This window comes from Schistosoma mansoni (genome assembly GCF_000237925.1).
Source record: "Schistosoma mansoni, WGS project CABG00000000 data, supercontig 0201, strain Puerto Rico, whole genome shotgun sequence".
NCBI classification, from domain to species: Eukaryota; Metazoa; Platyhelminthes; class Trematoda; order Strigeidida; family Schistosomatidae; genus Schistosoma; species Schistosoma mansoni.
The window spans coordinates 10,823-34,143 of NW_017386075.1; the positions used below are offsets into that span (position 1 = coordinate 10,823).

Below are 23,321 nucleotides of genomic sequence, written 5' to 3' on the forward strand. Positions count from 1 at the left end.
CAATTGAAGCTAGACTACCATGGAAAACCTGGATGCGCACTGCTGAAGAGTCCCATAATAGAACGAAACGGCCATCCAGTGCTTCCAGGTTTTCCATGGTAGTCTAGATTCAATCGACTCACGCTTTCAACTATGAGAATGATAATCATTATCCTCATGAAAAGAATGAACAAAAAACTGAGTAGAACTAAAAAGGAAGGCCCAGCCAAGACAGAATAGATTGGAGAATGCTAGTCAGTGGCTTATGCTCCATTGGGAGTAACATGCGAAAATAAGTAATTAATCACTATCCTATTTACTTTAAATCTAAAAAAAAATTAATTATTTTCTAACAAGGGAGTTGTCTTAACAATGAATTAATTTGTATTTAAGCCTATAAAATGTTAATATTTTGGATTAAAATCAAATAAAAAAAAACCCTAAGGATATCAATCAATATACAGGAGGTAGGGGGGGGGAGAGGTGAGTTAAAACCTTTGAAAGTTTAGAAGATAAACATTGAAATGAGTTAATTTGAAAGAATTTAGAAGATTCAGTTGGATCTATCGACCTTAGAATCAAATTAGAGTTGATGAATGATGATTAGCAATGGAATTCAGAACGAGCGTTTTGTCCTATTTGAGACTCATCAGCTGAGTGCTTTTAGATAGAATATATATTCCAAGTATCAAAGTAGAAGTTGTAAAATTACATTTATTGTTTCATAAAAAACAATCTGAAATGATGAATGAAAGTGACTATAAAGAAAAAAAAAACTCTTAATCATCTATCGATGGGATCATATTTTAAAGATTGATTCAAAAGAACTGTTTAAATGGATAAAAAATAAAATGAAATCAAAGATAAGTGAATTGCTAGAAAAGACTATAGTTATTTAATTAGCGTTTTCCTAAGGGTTTACTTTATACTCTAAATCCACCAGTGCCCCCAAATGCCCTAATACGGATGAAAGTGGAGAGAGTCCGCTCTCTTTCTCTCTCGAAATACTCTCATATGGTCACGTGTATATAGCCTCTATCAGGGAAGTCCTACTCAACGCCTTCTCGCACCATGGGTGTTCTTTACGAAATTGAGAGGACGAAAAGCGAATGTCCGGCGCTTTAACTGGGTTGGTGGACACGAAGCGTCCACCTATTGGAGTTGTAAAACCCTGATTCCAAACCAATGGTGCACATGGGCTGGCTCCAGTATCCTGAGGGAACAAATGGCGTATGAATCAATCGTTGATCATCGACTACTACGGGACTGCATCTCCTTACGTTTCTTCACTGCCTTGTGGATTAGACCTTTAGTTCAAAGTCTCGGAGTAAAGGCCCCCTAAAAAAACCACCTGCTTCACTTTGGGCACCCGGGCAGTATCTCTTCCTTCGCATTTAACTTAATGATTCTATCCGATACGCCAGGTTCATCGAAAGGAGATGCATTCCCATGGTAGCCTGCGATCAACGATTGATTCATACGCCATTTGTTCCCTCAGGATACTGGAGCCAGCCCATGTGCACCATTGGTTTGGAATCAGGGTTTTACAACTCCAATAGGTGGACGCTTCGTGTCCACCAACCCAGTTAAAGCGCCGGACATTCGCTTTTCGTCCTCTCAATTTCGTAAACAACACCCCCTTTGAGAGAAGGTAGTGAGTAGGACTTCCCTAGTAGAGGCTATATACGCGTATCCATGTGAGAGCATTTCGAGAGGAAGAGCGGACTCTCCCCACTTTCGGCCGTACCAGGGCATTTGGGGGCCTAAAAAGAAACCTTATATTGAGTTTCAGCAGCTGTTTGACGAAAAACTTTCAAATAATAAAGGACATTGGATCACCCAATACAGTTTGGAAGGTATCTTAACTTCATACAAAAAAAGTGTGAGGATGGTCCACAGGTGAAGTCGAGGAAGCTCTAAGAAGCCCAGAAGTAGCCAGACATATTCTATCCAATCAGCTTTTGGGAGAATATTCTAGAATTGCTATGTGGAGCTTCCCTATTGGAAATGCTGATAACTCGCTGTATGCGGATTGGACAACTATAATGATGATTTTGTTTCTACTAAAAACTATAAATACCTGACAATTTTGTACCATAATCGACGCTGTTTGGAATAACATTCCTTCTACTTATCTTCTGTCTTCTGATTTGTGACTTGGGAGGGTTCTAGCGTTCGAATACTCAAGTATTACGCGACAGACTAAGAGTTCGAAGTTGGAGATACAACAAAAATCCACTTATCAATTAAACTGGAAATGCACAAGATTTACCATTTCTAATAAACGATGAATTCCTTGCTTTAAGAAAACAAAAAAAAAAACAACTCTCAAATCTAATGAATTTCTTTAGTGCTAATCAATAAATCTGTGAATCAACATCACCCTACCCCCCCCTAAGTAATTGGTTATTATAATTGATCAATCAAACTGAATACAATCTCAATTAAAACATTCAATTATTTGTTTTATATCACAATATACAAACATACAATAACAATAATACTAATGGACAATAAAGGTTTACATTTTACACTATGAAAAATCATGTATCATTTCAATGTATATATATAAATCACTAGGCAAACTTACTTGGATACTCATTACATCATACATAGAAACATATAGACATACTTAAATAATGATTAAATGATTGACCTGCTTATGATAGATAAAGAAAAAGAGTAAATGATCTGGGTTCATATGATCCAAATGCTTTTTAAAGAAAAACACAACCGATATTATAAATACCTTGTTTAATGAATACTTTAATATTTCGGGGGGGGGGGTATAGATAATGATTATCAGTAGTTAGTTAGTTTTTTTTTGTTAACATAGTCAATCAGCGTCATCTACAATGCAGGACCAAAGCATTTATATGTGTACACATTGGTTGAAGTTACCACACACCATCATCACCACCATTACATTCATTAACATAACCACAAGATGATTATCATATTCATAGAAGTAGTTACTTCAATGATAGTAATATATATATAAAACAAAGATTTGAATATAAAGATATAAGGGGTTTGGTGGAGGTTTTACCAATTTTATAGGGTTGAGATCATGAGTCAATTGAAACTAGACCACCATCGAAAACCTGGAAGCATTGGACTGACGTTTCGTCCTATAGTGGGGCTCCTCAGTGGCAGTGCGCATCTACGATCCCGCCTCGCGAGATTTGAACCAAGGACTAATCAGTCTCGCATGCGAGCACTTAACCGATAGATCACTGAGCCGGCATTCAATGGTGTTAATGTCTAACTTTAACCAAGCCATGAAATTGAGTAACCATTCATCAATGTCTTCAGTGAGTTGATATCTCACAACAGACCTGGTTGAACTTCACTGGTTACTGCTTCTCACTAGAGCTCTAGGAAATATCTCATGGAGCCAGTCACTAGTGATACCGGCTCAGTGATCTATCGTTTAAGTGCTCTGGTGCGAGACTGATAGATCCTGGGTTCGAATCACGCGAGCGCAGGATCGTGGATGCGCACTGCCATTGAGGAGTCCCACAATAGGACGAAACGGCCGTCCAGTGCTTCCAGGTTTTCGATGGTGGTCTAGCTTCAATTGACTCATGATCTCAACTCTATAAAGATATAATACAAGAAGGAAGAGTTAGTTCATAGAAAGAAAGATATAAAGTAATTTGAATCGTATAATAATCGTATAAGGAAGACAAAAAAGTGTATATACACTAACACTATTATGATCGATTGTGAACTATGTTATCTAGAGTCATCAATTATTGGTTAGTTTTTATAATAGATAGTCATTTATAAATCATTATTTATGGATGGATATTCTTAGTAGTATTTGTATTGTCTTTGAATGGAATAGTTTAATGAATTAGTTGGATAGAGTTGTACAATCTTTGTAATGTGTATAATGTTTTATACATAGTAGTAAATATAAAATAGTGTTACATAAATCATTGAAGATAATCAAACTAATCTTTGAAGGAATAAAGATTCATCAGTATAAGGTTATGGAGATTGCCCCTCCCCCAAATGCCCTGATACTGGTGGTATGGGTTACTGATATCAACATAAGTAGTATATGGTGATGGTCAGGCATTGAATGTATTTCAGTAGAAGATTGATAAGAAGAGAACGGGAAAGGCACGCAATTGGAGACTATGGACGGATATTTGCAGAAGAAACAGTCAAATTGAAACAATTGATGGTTATGTTTCAAATTACCTGTTCACTTTATGGTTCTCATATTTTAATGAGATATTCTGTAATGGTGTGCTAAAATACTTTCGATTGTCCCCACTCGTGTTTTTGTTCACAACCGTACGACCAAGAATGGGGAGAGTCTGATCTCCCTCTCCAAATGCTCTCACATGGCCACGCGTATATAGACTGTACCAGGGAAGTCCTACTCAACGCCTTCTCTCAATCAGGGTGTTGTTTACGAAATTGAGAGGAAGAAAAGAAAATGTCCAACGATTTAACCGGGTTGGTGGACACGGAAAGTTCACCTAATAAATTTGGAATACCCTGATTCCAAACCAATGGTGCACATGGGCTGGCTCCAGTATCCTGAGGGAACAAATGGCGTATGAATCAATTATTGGTGACCGGCTACCATGGAAATGCATCTCCTGATGTTGCTCCATTGCCTTATGGATCAGATCTTTAGGTTAAAGGCTCGGGATGTGGCCCCCTAAGAAAACAACCTGCTTCGGTTTGGGCACCTGGACAGTATAACAGCCCTCACACAAATCTCATTTGATTTGTGTGATCCATATATATCTGGTACCCCTTTGTACCAATATTTATATGTTCAAATAAATAAATAAAGGATATCAAATTAAAAAGAAAATAAAAGTTCCCGATTGATACCTTTCATTACTGTAATGCTTATGAAGTAGAACCATTCAAACAATCTAATACCATATATATCTCAGTTCTTCATCTATAATATTACTGTAATGAATAGAACACCGGTTGGGGACAATCGAATGTATTTAAGCAAAAATTACAGACTATCTCAGTAAATTCTGACAACCATACAATGAACAGTCAATTCGCAAATTAACAAGCAATTGTCTCAATCTTCATCGTTTCTTCTCTAATTTCATTGTTCATGCAATTTCCTACCGATTGCGTTTCATTTCAGTTATTTCCTCATCGGTCTTCTGCCAAAATACATTCTATGTCTGACCAACACCATATACTGCTTATATGGATATAAGTAGACCACACCACATTACTATCTATATCAACCTAATCATCCTTGTAAATTGGTATGAATTCTGTCACTATTATTAGAATTATTCAAATGATTGAACGTCGGTTAACATAAAAAGACATAATGAATCATAAAGAAAATTCTAGAAAGTATAAATTAAGAAAAAAGCTGAACGTAATCAATTGAGGATCACGTTTTTTTTCTTTTTTTTCTATTTGAAAAACAAAACAACAACAACAAAACTTATTTACTTTGATCTAAATAGGTCTCCAGTCAGTCAGTTACAATGTAGGACTAGGTATACATTATGTATCGATCCAAGTTGTCATACCTCATTAGCACAACAAGGTATGAATACTGAATTCATAAATTAGTCTACAGGTAAGGAAGATGATTACATAAACTATGTTCATTTAAAGTTGTTTCATTGAAAGTAAATAAAGGAAAAGAATAATATAGATTTCAACTTAGTATTGTTTGTTTGAATGTTCCCATTGATGTTTAAGACTGTAACTGATCAGTCTCTTATTGGCATATGTGCATATTGCCGCGATATACCTTTAGTTCACAAGCATTGTAAGCAAAGATGGATGGCTATCAGGACTCAGTAGTCACGTGGATAACGCGATGGCGTTTGAAACGAAAGGTACTGGGTTCGAGTCCCAGAGTGAACATCAACTCTGAGATGCAGGTACATCCAGCTGACGAGTCTCAAATAGGACGAAATGCGCGACAAACTGGATTCCACTGCTAGCCACTATCCATCTTTGCTTATAATATTTAAATTTATGTTCATCTAACTTCAGTTCTTTATTTAAACTGAAGAAGGGGCTTATATTAAGTTACGAAACTGGATTCCACTGCTAGCCACTATCCACCTTTGCTTACCAATACAGATTTCGTTCAAGTATGCTAACATTAACTGTTAGTTATTGAACTTATTTGGGTTGGAGGATGCTAGTCGGCGGTCTATGCTCTATTGGGAGTAACAGGCGTAAGTAAGTAAGTATTTAACTTATTGTTAGTCAATTTATCCAGTACAAAATCTAAATTTATGATTTTCTATTGACTACTTTCAATCATTATTTAACATATCTTTACATGGTAACCATAATATCTTACTTACTTACTTATGCCTGTTACTCCCAATGGAGCATAGGACACCGACCAGTATTCTCCAACCCACTCACTCTGTCATGGGCTTTCCTTTCTAGTTCTATCCAATCTTTGTTCATTCTTTTCATGTCTGTTTCCATTTCTCAAAGTAATGTGTTCTTTGGTATTCCTCTTCTCCTTTAGCCTTCAGGATTCCATGTGAAAGCTTGTTTTGTGACGCAGTTGAGTGACTTCCTCAATGTGTGTCCTATTTACTTCCAGAGTTTCTTTCTTCGCTGGAATCTGGTTTTTTGTCTCCCACAGTAGCTTGTTGCTGATAGTGACTGGCCAACGGATCCGAAGTATCTTGCGTAGATACCATAATATCAAGTCACTTAAATTAATGGTCAAATTGTAATTTGATCAATACTAAACAAGACTAATTAGCCGTAATATTATTCAATATTTAATGATCTACATTAAACACTAGTTTACAAGCAGCCTCAACATACGCAAAGAAAAAAGTAATATCATGAAATACAACACAGAGAACACCAACCCAATCACACTTGATGGAGAAACTATGGAATAGGTGGAAGCATCATCAATGAACAAGGACGATCTGATGCAGAGGTGAAGGTGAGGATCGGTAAAGTAAGGACAACATTCCTACAGTTGAAGAACATATTGAACAATCCCAATGTTAAACTTGATCATTTCAAATAAATTGACCATTGAATAAAGAGTTAATGAAACCTTTTTTTTTACTATTTAAACTTATATTCATTTAATTTCAGTTATTTACACTGAAGAAGTGGCCTAAATTAAGTTACGAAACATCAGAAATACAATTTTTCCTACTCATTGAGATATATATACATTTATTTATTTACTATATATTCTTCATGTTTATTTACTGTAATTGATGACATAGTTCTATTTGGTGAAGATGCTAACAAAATGCAGAGTCTTCTGACCATTATAAGTAATAATGCAGGTATGTTCGGGATGCGATTCTCTCCCTCGAAGTGTAAAATGTTACTTTAGGATTGGGTTGCATCGACACCTGAACTAATGATAGGGAGTGAAGTAGTTGCGCGTGTTGACCACTTCAATTATCTTGGGAGTCTCATCAGCTCTTGTGGTCTGGTGTGTGTGACGAAATCTCAGCACGGATACAGAAGGTTCGTCTAGCTTTCAACAACTTGCATCATTTATGTCGTAGGCGAGATATCTGTCTAGCAACCAAAGGACGGGTTTATTGCGCAGCAGTTTATTCCGTCCTACTTTATGGCAGTGAAACATGGCCGATAAGAGTAGAGGATGTTCGTAGGCTACTATTATTCAATCATAGGTGTCTTCGGAGCATCGCTCGTATATCCGGGGGCCACCGAGTAAGTAATGTAGCTGTTAGGATACGGGTGCTAGGTAAGGATGGCAAGTCGATTAATGAAGTAGTGAAACTTCATCAGTTGAGATGGCTGGGACACGTGTTACGTATGCACAACCGCCGACGAGCGATGTTGTATGGTGTAGGAGCAGGTTGGAAGAAAGCTAGGGGTGGTCAGACCAAAACATGGCACAAATCCATGAAGTCACTGACAAGTGGACTGGACCGTGTTGGTAGGTATAGACTACCTGGTTGGGATTCGCGATATGATAGCAACCGATGGTTAGAGACCTTGAATGACATGGCTCAAAATCGTTTGCAATGGCGAAGTTGCATCCACTCTTTGTGTTCTACCAAATTATAATCATCTGAATCCTTCATGTCTCTATCTTTTTTTCTTTCCAAATTTATTTTATCGTATTATACTCCTTGAATAACATCTTCAAACCCTAGCCTTTCCGATTACTGCTTATACTCTTACTACTTCTACCACTATGGGATTTGAATGGACAACTGCATCTCTGTGTTAATGTGGTATGGCAACTCGAACTGATGTACGTACATACGAAGTTCTACGTTGTGACTGACTAACTGACTGTAATTCTATCATCTTTACAAAAATTTTGATTACATCTAATGTTATAGTTTCAATATTTATCCATTCAAACAAAATAATCAAATAATTTCAAAAATGTCTAATAGTTAGTTCTATATTAAATGTAGATTAGTCAATCAAACACTTAATGGTTATTATGTATTCACTGATTACATATAGTTATACTATTATTATCAATGTGATGTATATATTACTTAAATACTTGATTAAATGATGTAGTTCTGTTGTCTGAGTTGGATAGTTTGGTCGTGAAGCTTTCATAGTTCTTCTGAATGACATCATCAGTCACGATTGATTGATCACTGGGTGGTGATCAATGTCATGCGTGTCAAGTCCTTCTTAGTGCTATCGATCAAGTTGCAATATGGCCACTAGTCTAGGTAGTTCGACACTGCGTGCACTATGTTGAGATAAGATGGTGCTTAGAGGTGGTCAACAGGTACACCTTGTTGACGAGTGTCAAGTAGCACGAAACCCAGGTCTAGGATTTCTTGTTGACCACCTCTAACCACCATCTTATCTCGACATCATCAGTACACACTTCGGGTAGAAATGAAAGCTCCACGACCAAAACCATTCAGCTCAGGGAACAAAACTTCATCAAAATCATCCATCTAACCTATAAATCTTCTCCATCCTGTCAAAATCATATAAGCATAGTAGTTAATCAAATCTTATCATTAAAAGAAGTAAAGTTCTTTTTTCAATCATATCAGTTATTAAAGCTCTCTAAGAAACAAAGTATATGCATGATTATCTCTAATATAAGATATTCTTTAATTAGGTTACATAATGTGATATTAGAAGATGTAGGTGATCAGAATGATGTCATATATATATATCTTAATGAGTACATGTGTGATCAGATTGTTTGAAGGGTATTGTACTGATCTACTTACTACTTAGATAGTTCTGATAACTTTGACCCTTTTCACTTCATTAATCAATCTTTATTATTATGTCAATAATAAGGTTACCAAAATGAATTAAAACTATTTTCATAATCGAATGGAGCTATAAGGATGAGTATATATCTATATAAGAAAGATAATTGTTCATTTGACATAAATAAAGATGAGATAAACCAGTATCTAAACTACATCACAAGGCAATCCTTAATTTGGAATCTGGAAGGGAAGTGGAAAAGAGGAAGGTCAAAGAACACACTGCGTCGGGAAATAGAAGCAGATATGAAAAGGATGAATGTTAACTGGAAAGAAATGGAAAGGATTGCTTGAGACAGAGTTAGATGGAAAATGCTGGTGGGAGGCCTATGCTCCTTCATGAGGGGTAACAGGCGTAAGTAAGTAAACTAGTATCGAAACAACTTACGAAATAATATAGGGAGGATGATGGTGATAATAAGATTAGGATAAAATTAAAAGTAAGATCTATTACTTTTGAACACAAAGATAAGGCTTGAATTGATGCAATCTTAAAGTCTCAACTATGCATCAGTCAGTCAGTCAGTCAGTTACAACGTAGAACTTCGTACGTACGTACATCAGTTCGAGTTGCCATACCACATTAGCACAGAGATGAAGTTGTCCATTCAAATCCCATATTGGTAGAAGTAGTAAGAGTGTAAGCATTAATGTGAAAGATTAGGGTTTGAAGATGTTATTCAAGGAGTATAATACGATAAAATAAATTTGGAAAGAAAAAAAGATAGAGACATGAAGGATTCAGATGATTATAATTTGGTAGAACACAAAGAGTGGATGCAACTTCGCCATTGCAAACGATTTTGAGCCATGTCATTCAAGGTCTCTAACCATCGGTTGCTATCATATCGCGAATCCCAACCAGGTAGTCTATACCTACCAACACGGTCCAGTCCACTTGTCAGTGACTTCATGGATTTGTGCCATGTTTTGGTCTGGCCGCCCCTAGCTTTCTTCCAACCTGCTACTACACCATAAAACATTGCACGTCGGGGCAGTCGGTGGTTGGGCATACGTAACACATGTCCCAGCCATCTCAACTGATGAAGATTCACTACTTCATCAATCGATTTGCATAAATCTTTTTATCTACTTCAAACTGGATCCAGTTTGTCTTATTTTGTGAATAGTTTTGAATAAAATTTCCAGTGAAGATAAATGACAAGGATTAATTAGACATTCAACGATATATCCACTGATTGATTTGTATTCATATTTAGTAAACTATGCTGAATAGTTTTGGTTATGCATTTGAATAGAATAGATATGTTGCGGACAATATGACATGTGCTATATGAATATGTTAACTAGTAACTAGTATACAGCCAATGTCAGGGAAATACTACTCACCGCCTTCTCGTGGTAGGGGTGTTGTTGACAGAATTGAGAGGACGAAAAGCGAATGTCCGACGCTTTAACTGGGTTGGTGGACACGGAGTGTCCACTTAGTGGAGCTGGAAAACCCTCATTTCAAACCAATGGTACACATGGGCTGGCTCCAGTATCCTGATGGAACAAATGGTGTATGAATCAATCGTTGGTGACTAGCTACCATAGGACAGCATCTCCTTCCGATGCTCCACTGCCTTGTGTGGCTCCGGGTGTGCCCCTCCCCATAAGAAAACTATCTGCTTCAGTTTGACCACCCGGGTAGTATCACAGCCTTCACACAAATCAAATGAGATTTATGTGGCGCATATGTATACGGTGTCCTTTTGCACTAATATTCATGTGATCAAATAAAATAAAAGAAACGATTAAAGGGATAAATATCTTAACACTATCTAGGATACTGCTAGAGGATAGAAACAAAAAAGCTTTGAGTAGTTTCACAACAATCATTTTACAAAGCTCACATACGATGCTTTATAGTTACAAATCTATTGACATTGTGTTTCAGCTTAAAAATATCATTTATTTCCATCGTTAAGAACCGGTTTACTCTAGACAGAACTGAACATTGATGTTCATATTTTGAATTTCCTCACTAATGAATATATAATTATTATCATTATTATTGGTATGTGTTCGTCTACTAAGTGATGCCTCCTAAAGTTAGGTTTGGTAAGGCTGCAAAGAAAGCCTCGAAGGTTAAGCTGCCGAAGATTGATAAGAAGAAGAAGAGAAGGAGGAAGGAGAGTTATGCTATCTACATCTATATTATTTCCTTTAAAAAGCTTGGACCAAATTGCAAGGCGAAACGTTGGATTTACTTCAAATTCATTCGCTGAGATTTTACAAATATATTATTCTTCCTATTTAATGTCTTACATCAACTTGGCGCCCAAATACTGTGAAAGTATTCGCTCTAATTTAGACGATAGTTCTTATACATCATTATTATTACTATTATTAGCTGAAGTCAATTCATGATCCAATCTCCAAACTTGGTCTTGAATTGATAGAAATGTCACAGTTGGCTAACCAGCCAGTTAATCATATATGCAGTCGGGTGAGATCTGATGCACTCTCAAGGCTGATTGGTTCGCAGGCAAAACATGAAGAAGACGTACTCATTGCCGCAGGAGAAGCTGAAGTTCAGGCAAAGAACCCAGCGATATTTGACAAAATATTGCCACCCAAGAAAACAAGAAAACCTGTACACGAATATCAGACGAGCGACCGCAGCTTGAAGGTAGGTGAGAAAGTGCTTGCAAAGTGGTATCAGGGCGGTCGGAAATGGGAACCAGATGTCATAGAACGGCGTATCGGGAAGGTACTTTATTTAGTCCGTGGAAGAGACGGAAAGTGTATCAGACATATTAACCAGATTAGAAAGAATCATAGAACAGCAACAGTAGATACACAAGTACCGTTTCACATGCTGGTGGAAAAAAGCCCGAAAGAAGGCCGCAACCAACGACTAGAAAAACTCAAGAGTGAAAGCACACAGCCGATAAGGGTGATGAACAGAAAAAGGAGAACAATAACAATGTTTCAAGAAGATCCAAGAAGAAATTCATACGTCACAGACTTCAAAGGAGGGAGGTGTAAGGACGGCTCGTTGGTAAACTCTAGGAAGCTTTAAGAAGCCCAGAAAGAGCAGGACATATTCCATCCAACCACTGCCAGGGGAATATTCTAGAATGTCGACGTGTAGCTTCCCCATTGGATGGATAAGAATGACCCCCTATGTGCCTATTGATTGTTCGAAATGATGATTTACATTCAGCCAATAACTATAAATACATGAGATTTCTGTACTATATTTTGACACTATTTTGGGGAATAAAAGTTCCTACTTACTAGTCTTTTGTTCTTTCTCTTGCGACGTTGCGGGTTCTATCGTTCAAGTAGTCTAGTAGTACGTGACATAGTAAGAATCAAAGCTCTAGATATAACAATAATCATTCAAATGACTGAGATGTATCGACAAAAAAAAACGTATAAAATATGAGAACATTTCATTCTTTCCACCTAAATATCTTCTAATCTATCGATTTATTCAAGTCAGATAACTTAAAATGGTTCAATCAAATATAGAAATGACATTTAACTTGATCACTCAATCAGTTAGTTACAACATAGGATCAGGCATACATATGCATCGACTTGATTATTGATAAAAATAATAATACAAAGGAATATATCAAAGTTTAAATTTAGATAAGATTTGTTTGGAGGGAGGAAACAAAAAAAAGGGGGGAGAAAGAATATTTGGTACTTTGATCATTTAACTTGATATACTTTAATTTATTAACTAGTAAAAAAAATACAATAAAATCTCTAAAATATGTTATTCAAATGAATCAGTAATCTAAATAGACAAACTTCAGGTGATATATTTATGAACTCAGGTAAGTTGTTAAGAGTTTTTGTTATTGAAATTAATTATTGTTTGCATAAGTAAGTGAAAGATGTTTATTTATTTATTTAAACATAAATATTGGTACAAAGGGGCACTAGATGCATATGCATCACACAAATCTTATTTGATTTGTGTGAGGGTTGTGATACTACCAAGGTGCCCAAACTGAAGCAGGTGGTTTTCTTAGGGGGTCAAACCTCAAGTCTTTAACCTAAAGATCTGATCCACAAGACAGTGGAGCATCGTGAGGAGATGCAGTCCCATGGTAGCCGGTGACCAATAATTGGTTTATATGCCATTTGTTCCCTCAGAGTACTGGAGTCCATGTGCACCATTGGTTTGTAATCATGGTTTTCCAACTCCCCTAGGTGGACTTTCCGTGTCCACGAATCCGGTTAAAGGGCCGGACATTCGCGTTTTGTCCTCTCGATTTCGTAAACAATCGTATTGCTGCGAGAAGGCAGTGAGTAGTACTTTCCTGGCAAAGGCTATATATGTGTGGCCATGTGAGAGCATTTCGAGAGGGAGAGCGGACTCTCTCCACTCTCGACTGTACCAGGGCATTCGGGGGCTTTTTTCTAGCGTGACTAAAAAAGAACTTTTATCGTACAGTCAGCTACAACTTAGGATCAGGCACATTTATGCATCGGTCCAAGTTGCCATACCTCGTTAGCACAACAAGATGAACACCGGATTCATAGATGTAGTTACTTCAGTGGTGGTAATATATAAAACATAGGTTGTATTTAAGGATATAGTATAGAAAGGAAGAAAGTTATGAAGCAATTTTAATCTCGAGGTTTAAGGAAAGATAAAGAGTGTAAACACCTACGCCATTGTGATCGATTCTGAGCCATGTCACCTAGAGTCTCCAAACATTGGTTACGATAGTCATGCGGACCCCGACCAAGTAGTCTACATCTATCATCATGGATCGGATTAGAAGTTAGTGACTTCAAGTTCTGATGCCACGTCTTGGTTTGGCCGTCCCTAACTTTCTTCCAACCATCCCCTATACTGGTCAGCATTGCGCGTCATGGTAATCGGTGTTCAGGCATACGTAACACATGGCCCAACCATCTCAGTCGATGAAGATTCATGACCTCATCAACTGATTTACCATAATTCCCTAATACCCTGTGTCTAATCTCACTATTACTTACCCGGTTATCCCAGCAGATGCGAGCAATATATCTAAGGCATCTGTGGTCAAATACTAGTAACCTACGAGTATCTTCTACTCTTAATGGCCATGTTTCACAGCCGTAAAGTAGAACAGAACGAACTGATGCGCAGTATACTCGTCCCTTAATTGATAGACGGATATTTCGCCGTCGTCACAGGGGATGTAAGTTTACAAAAGCCAAACGAGCTTTTTGAATCCGTGCTGAGATTTCGTCAGACACCAACCCATTAGGGGCTGATCAGACTTCCAAGATAAGTGAAGTTGTCGACGCAGGCCAGTCCCCCGACCGTTGCTGCTACCTTGACGTGGTGGTCGGGCTTGCCTATCGTGATGAAGCAATCGAGCTATGCTGGCTGGAACAATCGTTCCTCGAGGTCCTACCATGCCAGACAGGTCGGTTGAAGAGCGGTGAGACTAAAAGCAGCAAACCCAAGGTCCGAAGGCGAAGTCGTACTGCTGACTGTACAGAGGTGTGACAGCAGTAAGGTGTTTCCTTCAGACAACCAGCATAACAGCGATGCTGCCTTCCCACAAGGAGGGGTGGGGTTAGAAAAGGTCGATCTTAAAAATGCACACCTCGCCTTATCCCACGGATATCCGTCTCCGGCGGTAAGGTTTTTTTGAAGAACGGAGCTAACACAAAAACTACCCACAAAAAGGTCGTGTGTGACCGACTTCAAGCAGTTGTTCCTTGGGCACTGCGGTCACGCTCTCAGGTCATTAAGACCACTTCTAACCCAATTTCCTTTTCAGGTACCTCTAGAAGAATCCTTCCACGGTATGGGCAACCGGGAAGTGATAACTGCCCTCATACCTCTAACAACACTCAAGACCACTGTATTCATAATCAATCTCCTCCTTCAATTCCTACTATTCCTTCTACCTTGACTTTCAACACTAAACTTCCTCTCTCGGTTTCCTCCTCAAGTGTCACCATGGCCAATGATTCTAGTGCGCGAAACGCTGTCCCAGGTCTACTAAAACCTCGCTCCAAACTACACATTGGAGCCTTCAACGTACGTACCCTATGCCAAATCGGTCAACAGGCCTCCTTAGCCAAAACCCTAGAATCTCGTACCATTGATGTATGCTGTGTCTCCGAAACACGCATACAGGATCCCAGTGTGGTCATTCACTTGACCTCACCTCGCCAAAATGGACAGCCAACGAAATACACCCTCCGTGTATCTGGCGACCCGTTGGCTAGTTCTCGCGGACTTGCAGGTGTAGGCATAGCACTAAGTACAAGGGCAGAACAGGCACTACTAGAATGGATCCCCGTTAACAGTCGCCTGTGTGCTGTCGGGCTAAATGGCTCCGTAAGAACTCGGAAGGATAGGGACACACGTCGTTGCCTTTTCGTCGTTTCTGCCTACGCTCCCACTGACTGCAGCCATGATGAGGTGAAAGATGACTTTTACAGAAAGCTCTCTGAGCTTCTTCAGAAAGCTAAGCGCTCAGACATAGTAGTCGTAGCGGGTGACTTTAATGCCCAGGTAGGTAGCTTAAATCAAACAGAAAGACATTTAGGTGGGTGTTTTAGTATTCCGGCTCAACGAACCGATAATGGTGATCGTCTGTTGCAACTATGCTCAGACAATCGTTTATTTTTGGCAAGCACTAATTTTAAACATAAGGAGAGACATCGTCTAACATGGCGACCACCTGCACCAAACCAACGATGGACTCAAATAGACCATATTGTCATCAGTCATCGTTGGAGAGGCTCAATAGAAGATTGTCGCTCGTATTGGAATACTTGTTTAGACTCTGATCACGCTTTAATACGAGCGCGCATTTGTCTGCGCCTCAATGGACGCAGGAAAATTACACTAAGAAGACCCATTAGGATTGGACTGGAGGACGAGAAAGCCAAATGCGAATTCCAGAAACAACTGAGTTCACATCTAGGCAGTTCTGTAAACGAGACTGACCCAGATGCTGCTTGGAAAGACATACGAACAGCTGTGGAAACAGCAGTAACATCTATTAGTCATTTAAACCATAGGGCTCCAAAAAACCAATGGATTTCTTTTAAGTCTATTTCACTGATGGATTCGCGTAAACTCATCCCATCAGGCTCTGAACATGACGAAGAGCGTAAACAAATTAGATCTAGGTTAACTAAAAGTCTAAGGAACGATCGTGAGCAGTGGTGGGCAACGAAAGCAAAAGAGATGGAAAAGGCAGCGGCTGTAGGCAACACCAGGCAACTATTCAGACTAATAAAAGAAACCGGAATTAAGAAGTCAAGTGTAAGTGAGACAATCTCCGAAAAAGACGGAACCCTTATCTGCTCTCAACCTAAACGTTTAGAACGATGGGCGGAACACTTTAAGGAGCAGTTTAGCTGGCCTTCAGCTACTGCACAACTACCCACTATTCCCAGAAAACCTGAATGGAACATTGAAGTAGGCCTCCCGACCCTACTTGAAGTTCAAAAGGCTATAGGTAATCTGAAACGAGGAAGAGCAGCTGGTCCAGATGGATTGGCTCCAGAGGTCTTTAAATATGGTGGTCCAATTTTAGCGATTAGGTTGACTAATATTCTGGCTAAAATCTGGGAGACGAACGTAATCCCATCCGACTGGTCACAATCACTTATTGTCCCAGTATATAAAAAGGGGTCCAAATCATCCTGCGATAACCATAGAGGGATTAGTCTGACTAACATAGTATCTAAAATACTAGCCTCAATAATTATCAGGCGCCTAACTAAGACTCGTGAACTGCAAACACGAGAAAATCAGGCTGGCTTCAGACCTGGTCGTGGCTGTATCGACCACATATTCACCATTCGTCAAGTTTTAGAGCACAGACACGTTTATCGGCGTCCGACAATGATAGTTTTTCTTGACTTGAAAGCAGCATTTGACTCTGTAGACCGAGAGGTTCTGTGGCAGTGTCTGTCATTGAAAGGTGTACCTGAGAAGTACATAAACCTTGTGAAGGCTCTTTACTCGAACACTATCAGTCGAGTGAGAGCTTATGGCGAACTGTCATATGATTTTACAACCTCAAGTGGTGTACGTCAAGGCTGTCCACTATCCCCTTTTTTGTTTAACTTCATTATAGACCTGTTGCTGGAAATAACACTCTCGTCGACTGAATTTTCAGGAATTGATCTCCTACCAGGGGGACCACTAAGCGACTTAGAATACGCAGATGACATAGTCCTGTTTGGTGAAGACGCTGACAAAATGCAGAGTCTTCTGTTGGAACTCAGTAATAATGCCAGGATGTTTGTGATGCGTTTCTCCCCATCCAAATGTAAATTGTTACTCCAGGACTAACCTGCGTCAACACCTGAACTAAGGATAGGGAGTGAAGTAGTCGAACGCGTGGACAACTTCACTTATCTTGGAAGTCTGATCAGCCCCTAATGGGTTGGTGTCTGACGAAATCTCAGCACGGATTCAAAAAGCTCGTTTGGCTTTTGCCAACTTACGTCACCTATGGCGAAGACGAGATATCCGTCTATCAATTAAGGGACGAGTATACTGCGCATCAGTTCGTTCTGTTCTACTTTACGGCTGTGAAACATGGCCATTAAGAGTAGAAGATACTCGTAGGTTACTAGTATTTGACCACAGATGCCTTAGAAATATTACTCGCATCTGCTGGGATAACCGGGTAAGTAATAGCGAGGTTAGACGCAGGGTATTAGGGAATTATGGTAAATCAGTTGATGAGGTCATGAATCTTCATCGACTGAGATGGTTGGGCCATGTGTTACGTATGCCTGAACACCGATTACCACGACGCGCTATGATGACTAGTATTGGGGATGGTTGGAAGAGAGTTAGGGACGGCCAAACCAAAACATGGCATCAGTGTTTGAAGTCACTAACTTCTAGCCTGAGCCATGTTGGCAGATGCAGATTACCTGGTTGGGGTCCGCGTGACTATCGTAACTAATGTTTGGAGACTCTAGGTGACATGGCTCAGAATCGATCACAATGGCGTAGGTGTTTACACTCTTTATCTTCCCTTAAACTATGAGATTAAAATTGCTTCATATCTCTCTTCCTTCCTGTACTATATCCTTATATACAACCTTTCTTTATATACTACCACCACTAAATTAATTACTTCTATGAATCCGGTGTTCATCTTGTTGTGCTAACGAGGTATGGCAACTTGGACCGATGCATAAATGTGCCTGGTCCTACGTTGTAGCTGAATGACTGACTGACTGCAGGCCAGTCCTGGAGCAACAATTTACATTTATAGGAGGAGAAACGCATCATAAAACATTCTGGCATTGTTACTCAATGCTAACAGAAGACTGCATTTTTTCAGCGTCTTCACCAAGGAGGACTATGTCATCTGCGTACGTGTTCTTTTATCGTAAACTAATATTGGGAAAGTAGATTGATAATGACAGAAAAGTAGGAACACAATGTTTTGATATGCTTTCGAGTAATTTGTTAGTATACTGATTCCACCACAAATGAAATGAACCTTAGTACCATTAATTGTCTCGGAGGACATGATATGCTTCAGCAATGTATACTAAATTCAATGGTAGGTACGCCAGTTATATGAGGTCAGACCTTCAGGAAAATAAAACATGTAATTTTCGCCCTTGATGAGTCCTAAAAGAGTGCTTTCACTATTCCGTCACTCATTGTTTTCAAATTCCACAGAGAAGTTAGTCTTTCAAATGACCTAATTATATACAATTGTTTAGTTTACACAAAATAAAAAGATATCGGATTGGTTTAGTAACTTAAAATTGTCGTATACCTACAAATATTTTAACAGTAACTGTATTACAGATGATCCAAATATGAATGTTCTAAATTCATTTCTGTCGCGAATCAACTGCAGTTTATAAATATCTCTCTTTATAAATTGAAAATAACATACTCAGGTATTAAGCAATCAGTGATGTCAAATAATTGTTATTGTTACTGGTTATAAAAAGAAACTAAAATTCAATTATAAACCTTTAACATAACAAATAATAAATACCAATACAAACATTATTCACAAATTTTTTAGACAATTACTTTGTTTAAAAGGTTATAATTTTTGACATTCAAATTCCATTGAAATGGAGGAGCTATTACGGCTTTATTTAGGACAATAAATTCTATTGTGTAAACTACTCTACGATACTCGTAAATTTGTGTTAACTAGTAAGAATTTCCGTGAGCAGCAGAAATATTACGTACAACTCTAGAGGAAGTTCATAATTTAAGTAATATGAGTGTGTGTACAACCTAGATGATTTAGTGTGGACGGTTCCTTGCGTTCGTCAGTACCTTAAGAAAGCTTTATATATCTATATTTGAAGGATTATAGCTAATTTCAATGGGTAAGTGAAGAATATAGGGTATACACTTTAATCACTAAAAAGTTATATAAGACTATAATAAAATACGGCAGTAAATCCTATAATGGCTTTCTCATCGTCTACACCACGTATTTTGTACAAATTTGAAGCCGAAATGAAATAAAGATACAACTGAGTGCAATAAAACTCTTATTCATTACATATTCAAAAGTCAAATAAATTAGAAACTGATTTTCATTTATCTGTATGCAATTAACGAGCAAACATAATATTAAAATGAAGATTCTCATATTAAGGAATAGATGTAAATTTGTTCACCGCAAAGATCAGTGTATTTTCCCTTAGTACCATGGTATTTAATAGTCTAAAAACTCCATGTCAATTTGCAACAAAATTAGGAATCCCTTTGATTAATAAACACTAGACATACTATTACATTTCAGAAGTCGCATTGACCAAAACGGAATAATTATAAAGTGTATCTAAGGCCAGATTATCAACCTTAGCATTGAAACTAATAAGCTTTATTCGTCGATACTTTCACAAATAGTGCTCTATATGTATATACATTAGTAAACGGATTTATGAAGACAATTGTAAGCTATTCATATGTGAAAAAAACTACGGTTTTCAAACAGTGTCTTAAAATTCGCAAACGATCGACCACATATAACTATCAAATGTCGTGAGTAGGCCCCATTAATTTCAAATACTTTAAAAATCTGTACACATTAAAAAGTGCATTGAAAGTACATACGCAGAAGTTATAGCCCGATATCTCTCCTGACCAGCTGTGTCCCATATTTGAGCCTTAACAACTTTTCCGTCAATTTTGACATTCCTTTGAATCATTATTTCTGAATTTCATCTATTTACTTTGTGGCGAAATCAACACCAATCGTGCTTTTACTTTCAAGATTAAACTCATCATTTGTGAAACGCGAACGTAAATTTGTTTTTCCAACTCCTGAATCACCTATCAAAACAACTGTCAAAGTGAGGAATTCTAAATGTTTATCTCACTTTTGAAAAGTAAACCTATATTCGAGTCCTTTCTTATCATGTTTACAAAAGGATATTTGAAAACTCACCTAAGTGTGCCCTTGATTTTAAAAGCTTTCAAACGAAAGTATTAGTTTCAATAAACAATTTAGTTGTTTTGATCTACTAAAAACAAATTGATCCCTGTAAAGTCTCTCCTTGGCTTCAAAATCCTATCAGATATATTTGGTTACATTGAGTGTGAGCGGTCTACCTACTTTAAAGCACATAGACTACGGAATTTGATAGAGGTCAGTGAATCTTCAGTATAATGAATGCTTTTATTCTACTGTTGAAGGGTCCTACGAATACTAGTTATCGCATTTAAAGGCGTCAAGCCTGTTACACGATTTATAAGAAACTTGAGAATCTGAATAGAAATATGAAAGAGTGCCTACAGCAAATGTTTTTTTTCATGATTGATGAAGTCGATGTAGTGACGAGTTCCACTCAACTGATTGTTTTACGATTATCCGTATTATCGCAACTGAGTCTGTGCACCACCGATCCTTACAGAATCCAGCCTCTTGATCTTGAAGTCAGGCGTCTACTCAATCTTTCATCCGGTTCAGCAACACTCTGTTAAAAAACTTTCTTGGTACTGACAGTCGTGTGATGGTTTTGTAGTTTTCGCATGAGCTTAGATCCTCTTCCATATTCGAATGTCACCAATTGTTGTCTTTTTGTTCTTCCTTCCATGAATCTTGTACAGGGTTCCTACAGAGGTCCATTCCTTACGATGATGTTTCTTGCGACCCACATATCCTGACACTTTGAAGTTACAGCTTCTTCGATCCCTTTCTAGTTGTTCTTCATTGTAGTTTCTTATTCTTTCAGTAGATCCTGCAACGCTTGGAACCTGTTGACGAGAGTTATCCTGAATTCGTTGAGTTTGTCAGTATGTCGAAGGAAGGCTCTATTGAGCCTTTGTACTAATGTTTACTTAGCTGTCCGTTGTTTCATTAACTTCACTTTCATCTTCGTCACAACCAGGTGGTGATCTGAAGCTATGTCAGCTCCTCTCTTGTTTCTCACGTCTTTCATCGTCCTTCCGAATGTTCGATTGATACAATATGATTTATCTGGTTCTCTGTGGTGTGGTCCGGTGAGATCAATGTAGCTTTATGTATGCGTTTGTGTGGAAATATTGTGCCGCCTATAACCATTCTGTTTAATGCATATAAATTTGCGAATCTCTCCATTCTCGTTTCTTTTCAGTAATCCATATCATCTCATGATATTTTCATATACGGTATTGTCGATTCCGACTAGCGTTTAGGTCTCCCAACAGGATGGCGAGAACTTAACTTGGACATTTCGCTGTGATTGATTGGAGCCTCTCATGGAACTGATCTTTATTATTCCCAACAAGACGGGATAAGATATCTATCTGCAGGGATTCTAGCAATCTTTACAACCAGACTGTCAAATGTTAATAGTCAAACACTGAATCATGCCGTGACCTTGAGCTTAGTCAAATACGACCCTATTGGCAATAATCAGGCAACATGCAGAGGCAGAATTATGTAACAAAAGTAAGTCTTTAAACAAAGTCACATGATAAAAGCTGAGAAGAGGGGGACTGAAGAACGCGATGTGTTGTCAAAGGAGATCTGAATATATGTTAAAACATACGACAGGGAGAAGAAACAAATAAATGACATTACTGTCCCATGAAATGCTGTGGAGGGATTTTCAGCGTTTTCTTTCCGTTACAACTTTTGAATAACCCCGAGTAAACCCAAACTATTACTAGGAGATTCGACCTGCCTAAATACTCAATCAGCAGGACGATTTCTTATTGAAGCCAGATATGGAGGAAATTATCTTCAATCTGTGCAGTTAATGTTAATTAATTTGTAGAACCGGTGCAGAGGAAATCAGATGATAAGATTCTTAAACAGGATATCAGATAAGAAACAGAAAATAAAATGTTAACAAAAGTTAGGAAAATTTGGAAAAATCAGAAAGAAAGGTTTTGAAACATGTAACAATACTAATGTAGAAAGCCAGGGTGATTGCGCCTAATAAGCAATCAGTATTTTTTATTAGTACACCCAGTTGTGGATGGGGAGGCAAAAGCCGACTCACACATCCTCGCCGTGCCTCCTGGATCATGGGACTATTCCCATGAACCAACGTGAGCGGTAACCCGGGTGGTGGAGATCGGCCTAATCAACCACTCTACCTATACCCACAAATGATTACGAAGGCTACAATGATTCATGGCATGATCATTGTTGGTTCAAAAAGACAGAATAAGTGAGTCTGCCCAAAAAATAAAAATACAGAAAGAAAGAAAGATTTCATAATTCTGCGTAAGCAATGCAAATATATATCGAGCCACGGTAGTTGTGCCGTGCTTTCATGTAGCATTCTTCGCCAGAAGGGCCTACTAGGCTTCACCATGTTACTATGGTTGGAAGGGGGGAAGTTGTGGATGACAACCTTGTGTGACATAGGACTCTATGCAGCTCATTTTTATTAAAGTTAGCCTTGTCAGGACGCATTATTCCTTGACGAGCTGATTTAAACATTTAGAACTGTTGGATGTCGTGACTACCTAGGCGCGATTGTCGAAATTTTACCTGAATCGGTACCACCATTGGCATAGAATGCTTGATTCCAATCATACTGTGGCCAAAATTCGTTCACGAGAGGGTTGCTGTTTGTGATGATTGCTGTGGATAATCGTGCAATGTGAAAAATAAATGTAAGAAGTAAATTGATGCGTTTTTGTAATGCATCTTC

General features: G+C 38.3%; 1 protein-coding gene across 1 annotated transcript in view; it reads right to left on the minus strand.

The window, feature by feature from the left end:
* The window catches only part of Smp_104310 (rab11, putative), a gene marked incomplete at its 5' end in the record, with an annotated part of 28,384 nt that extends 7,792 nt beyond the window's left edge, over positions 1-20,592 (minus strand). The window contains 3 exons of the mRNA XM_018793499.1: positions 20,287-20,370; positions 20,406-20,517; positions 20,553-20,592. Of these exons, the coding sequence (XP_018647135.1) occupies positions 20,287-20,370; positions 20,406-20,517; positions 20,553-20,592 (236 nt within the window). The remainder of the gene's footprint in view (positions 1-20,286; positions 20,371-20,405; positions 20,518-20,552) is intronic.
* Between the last annotated feature and the right edge of the window lie 2,729 nt (positions 20,593-23,321).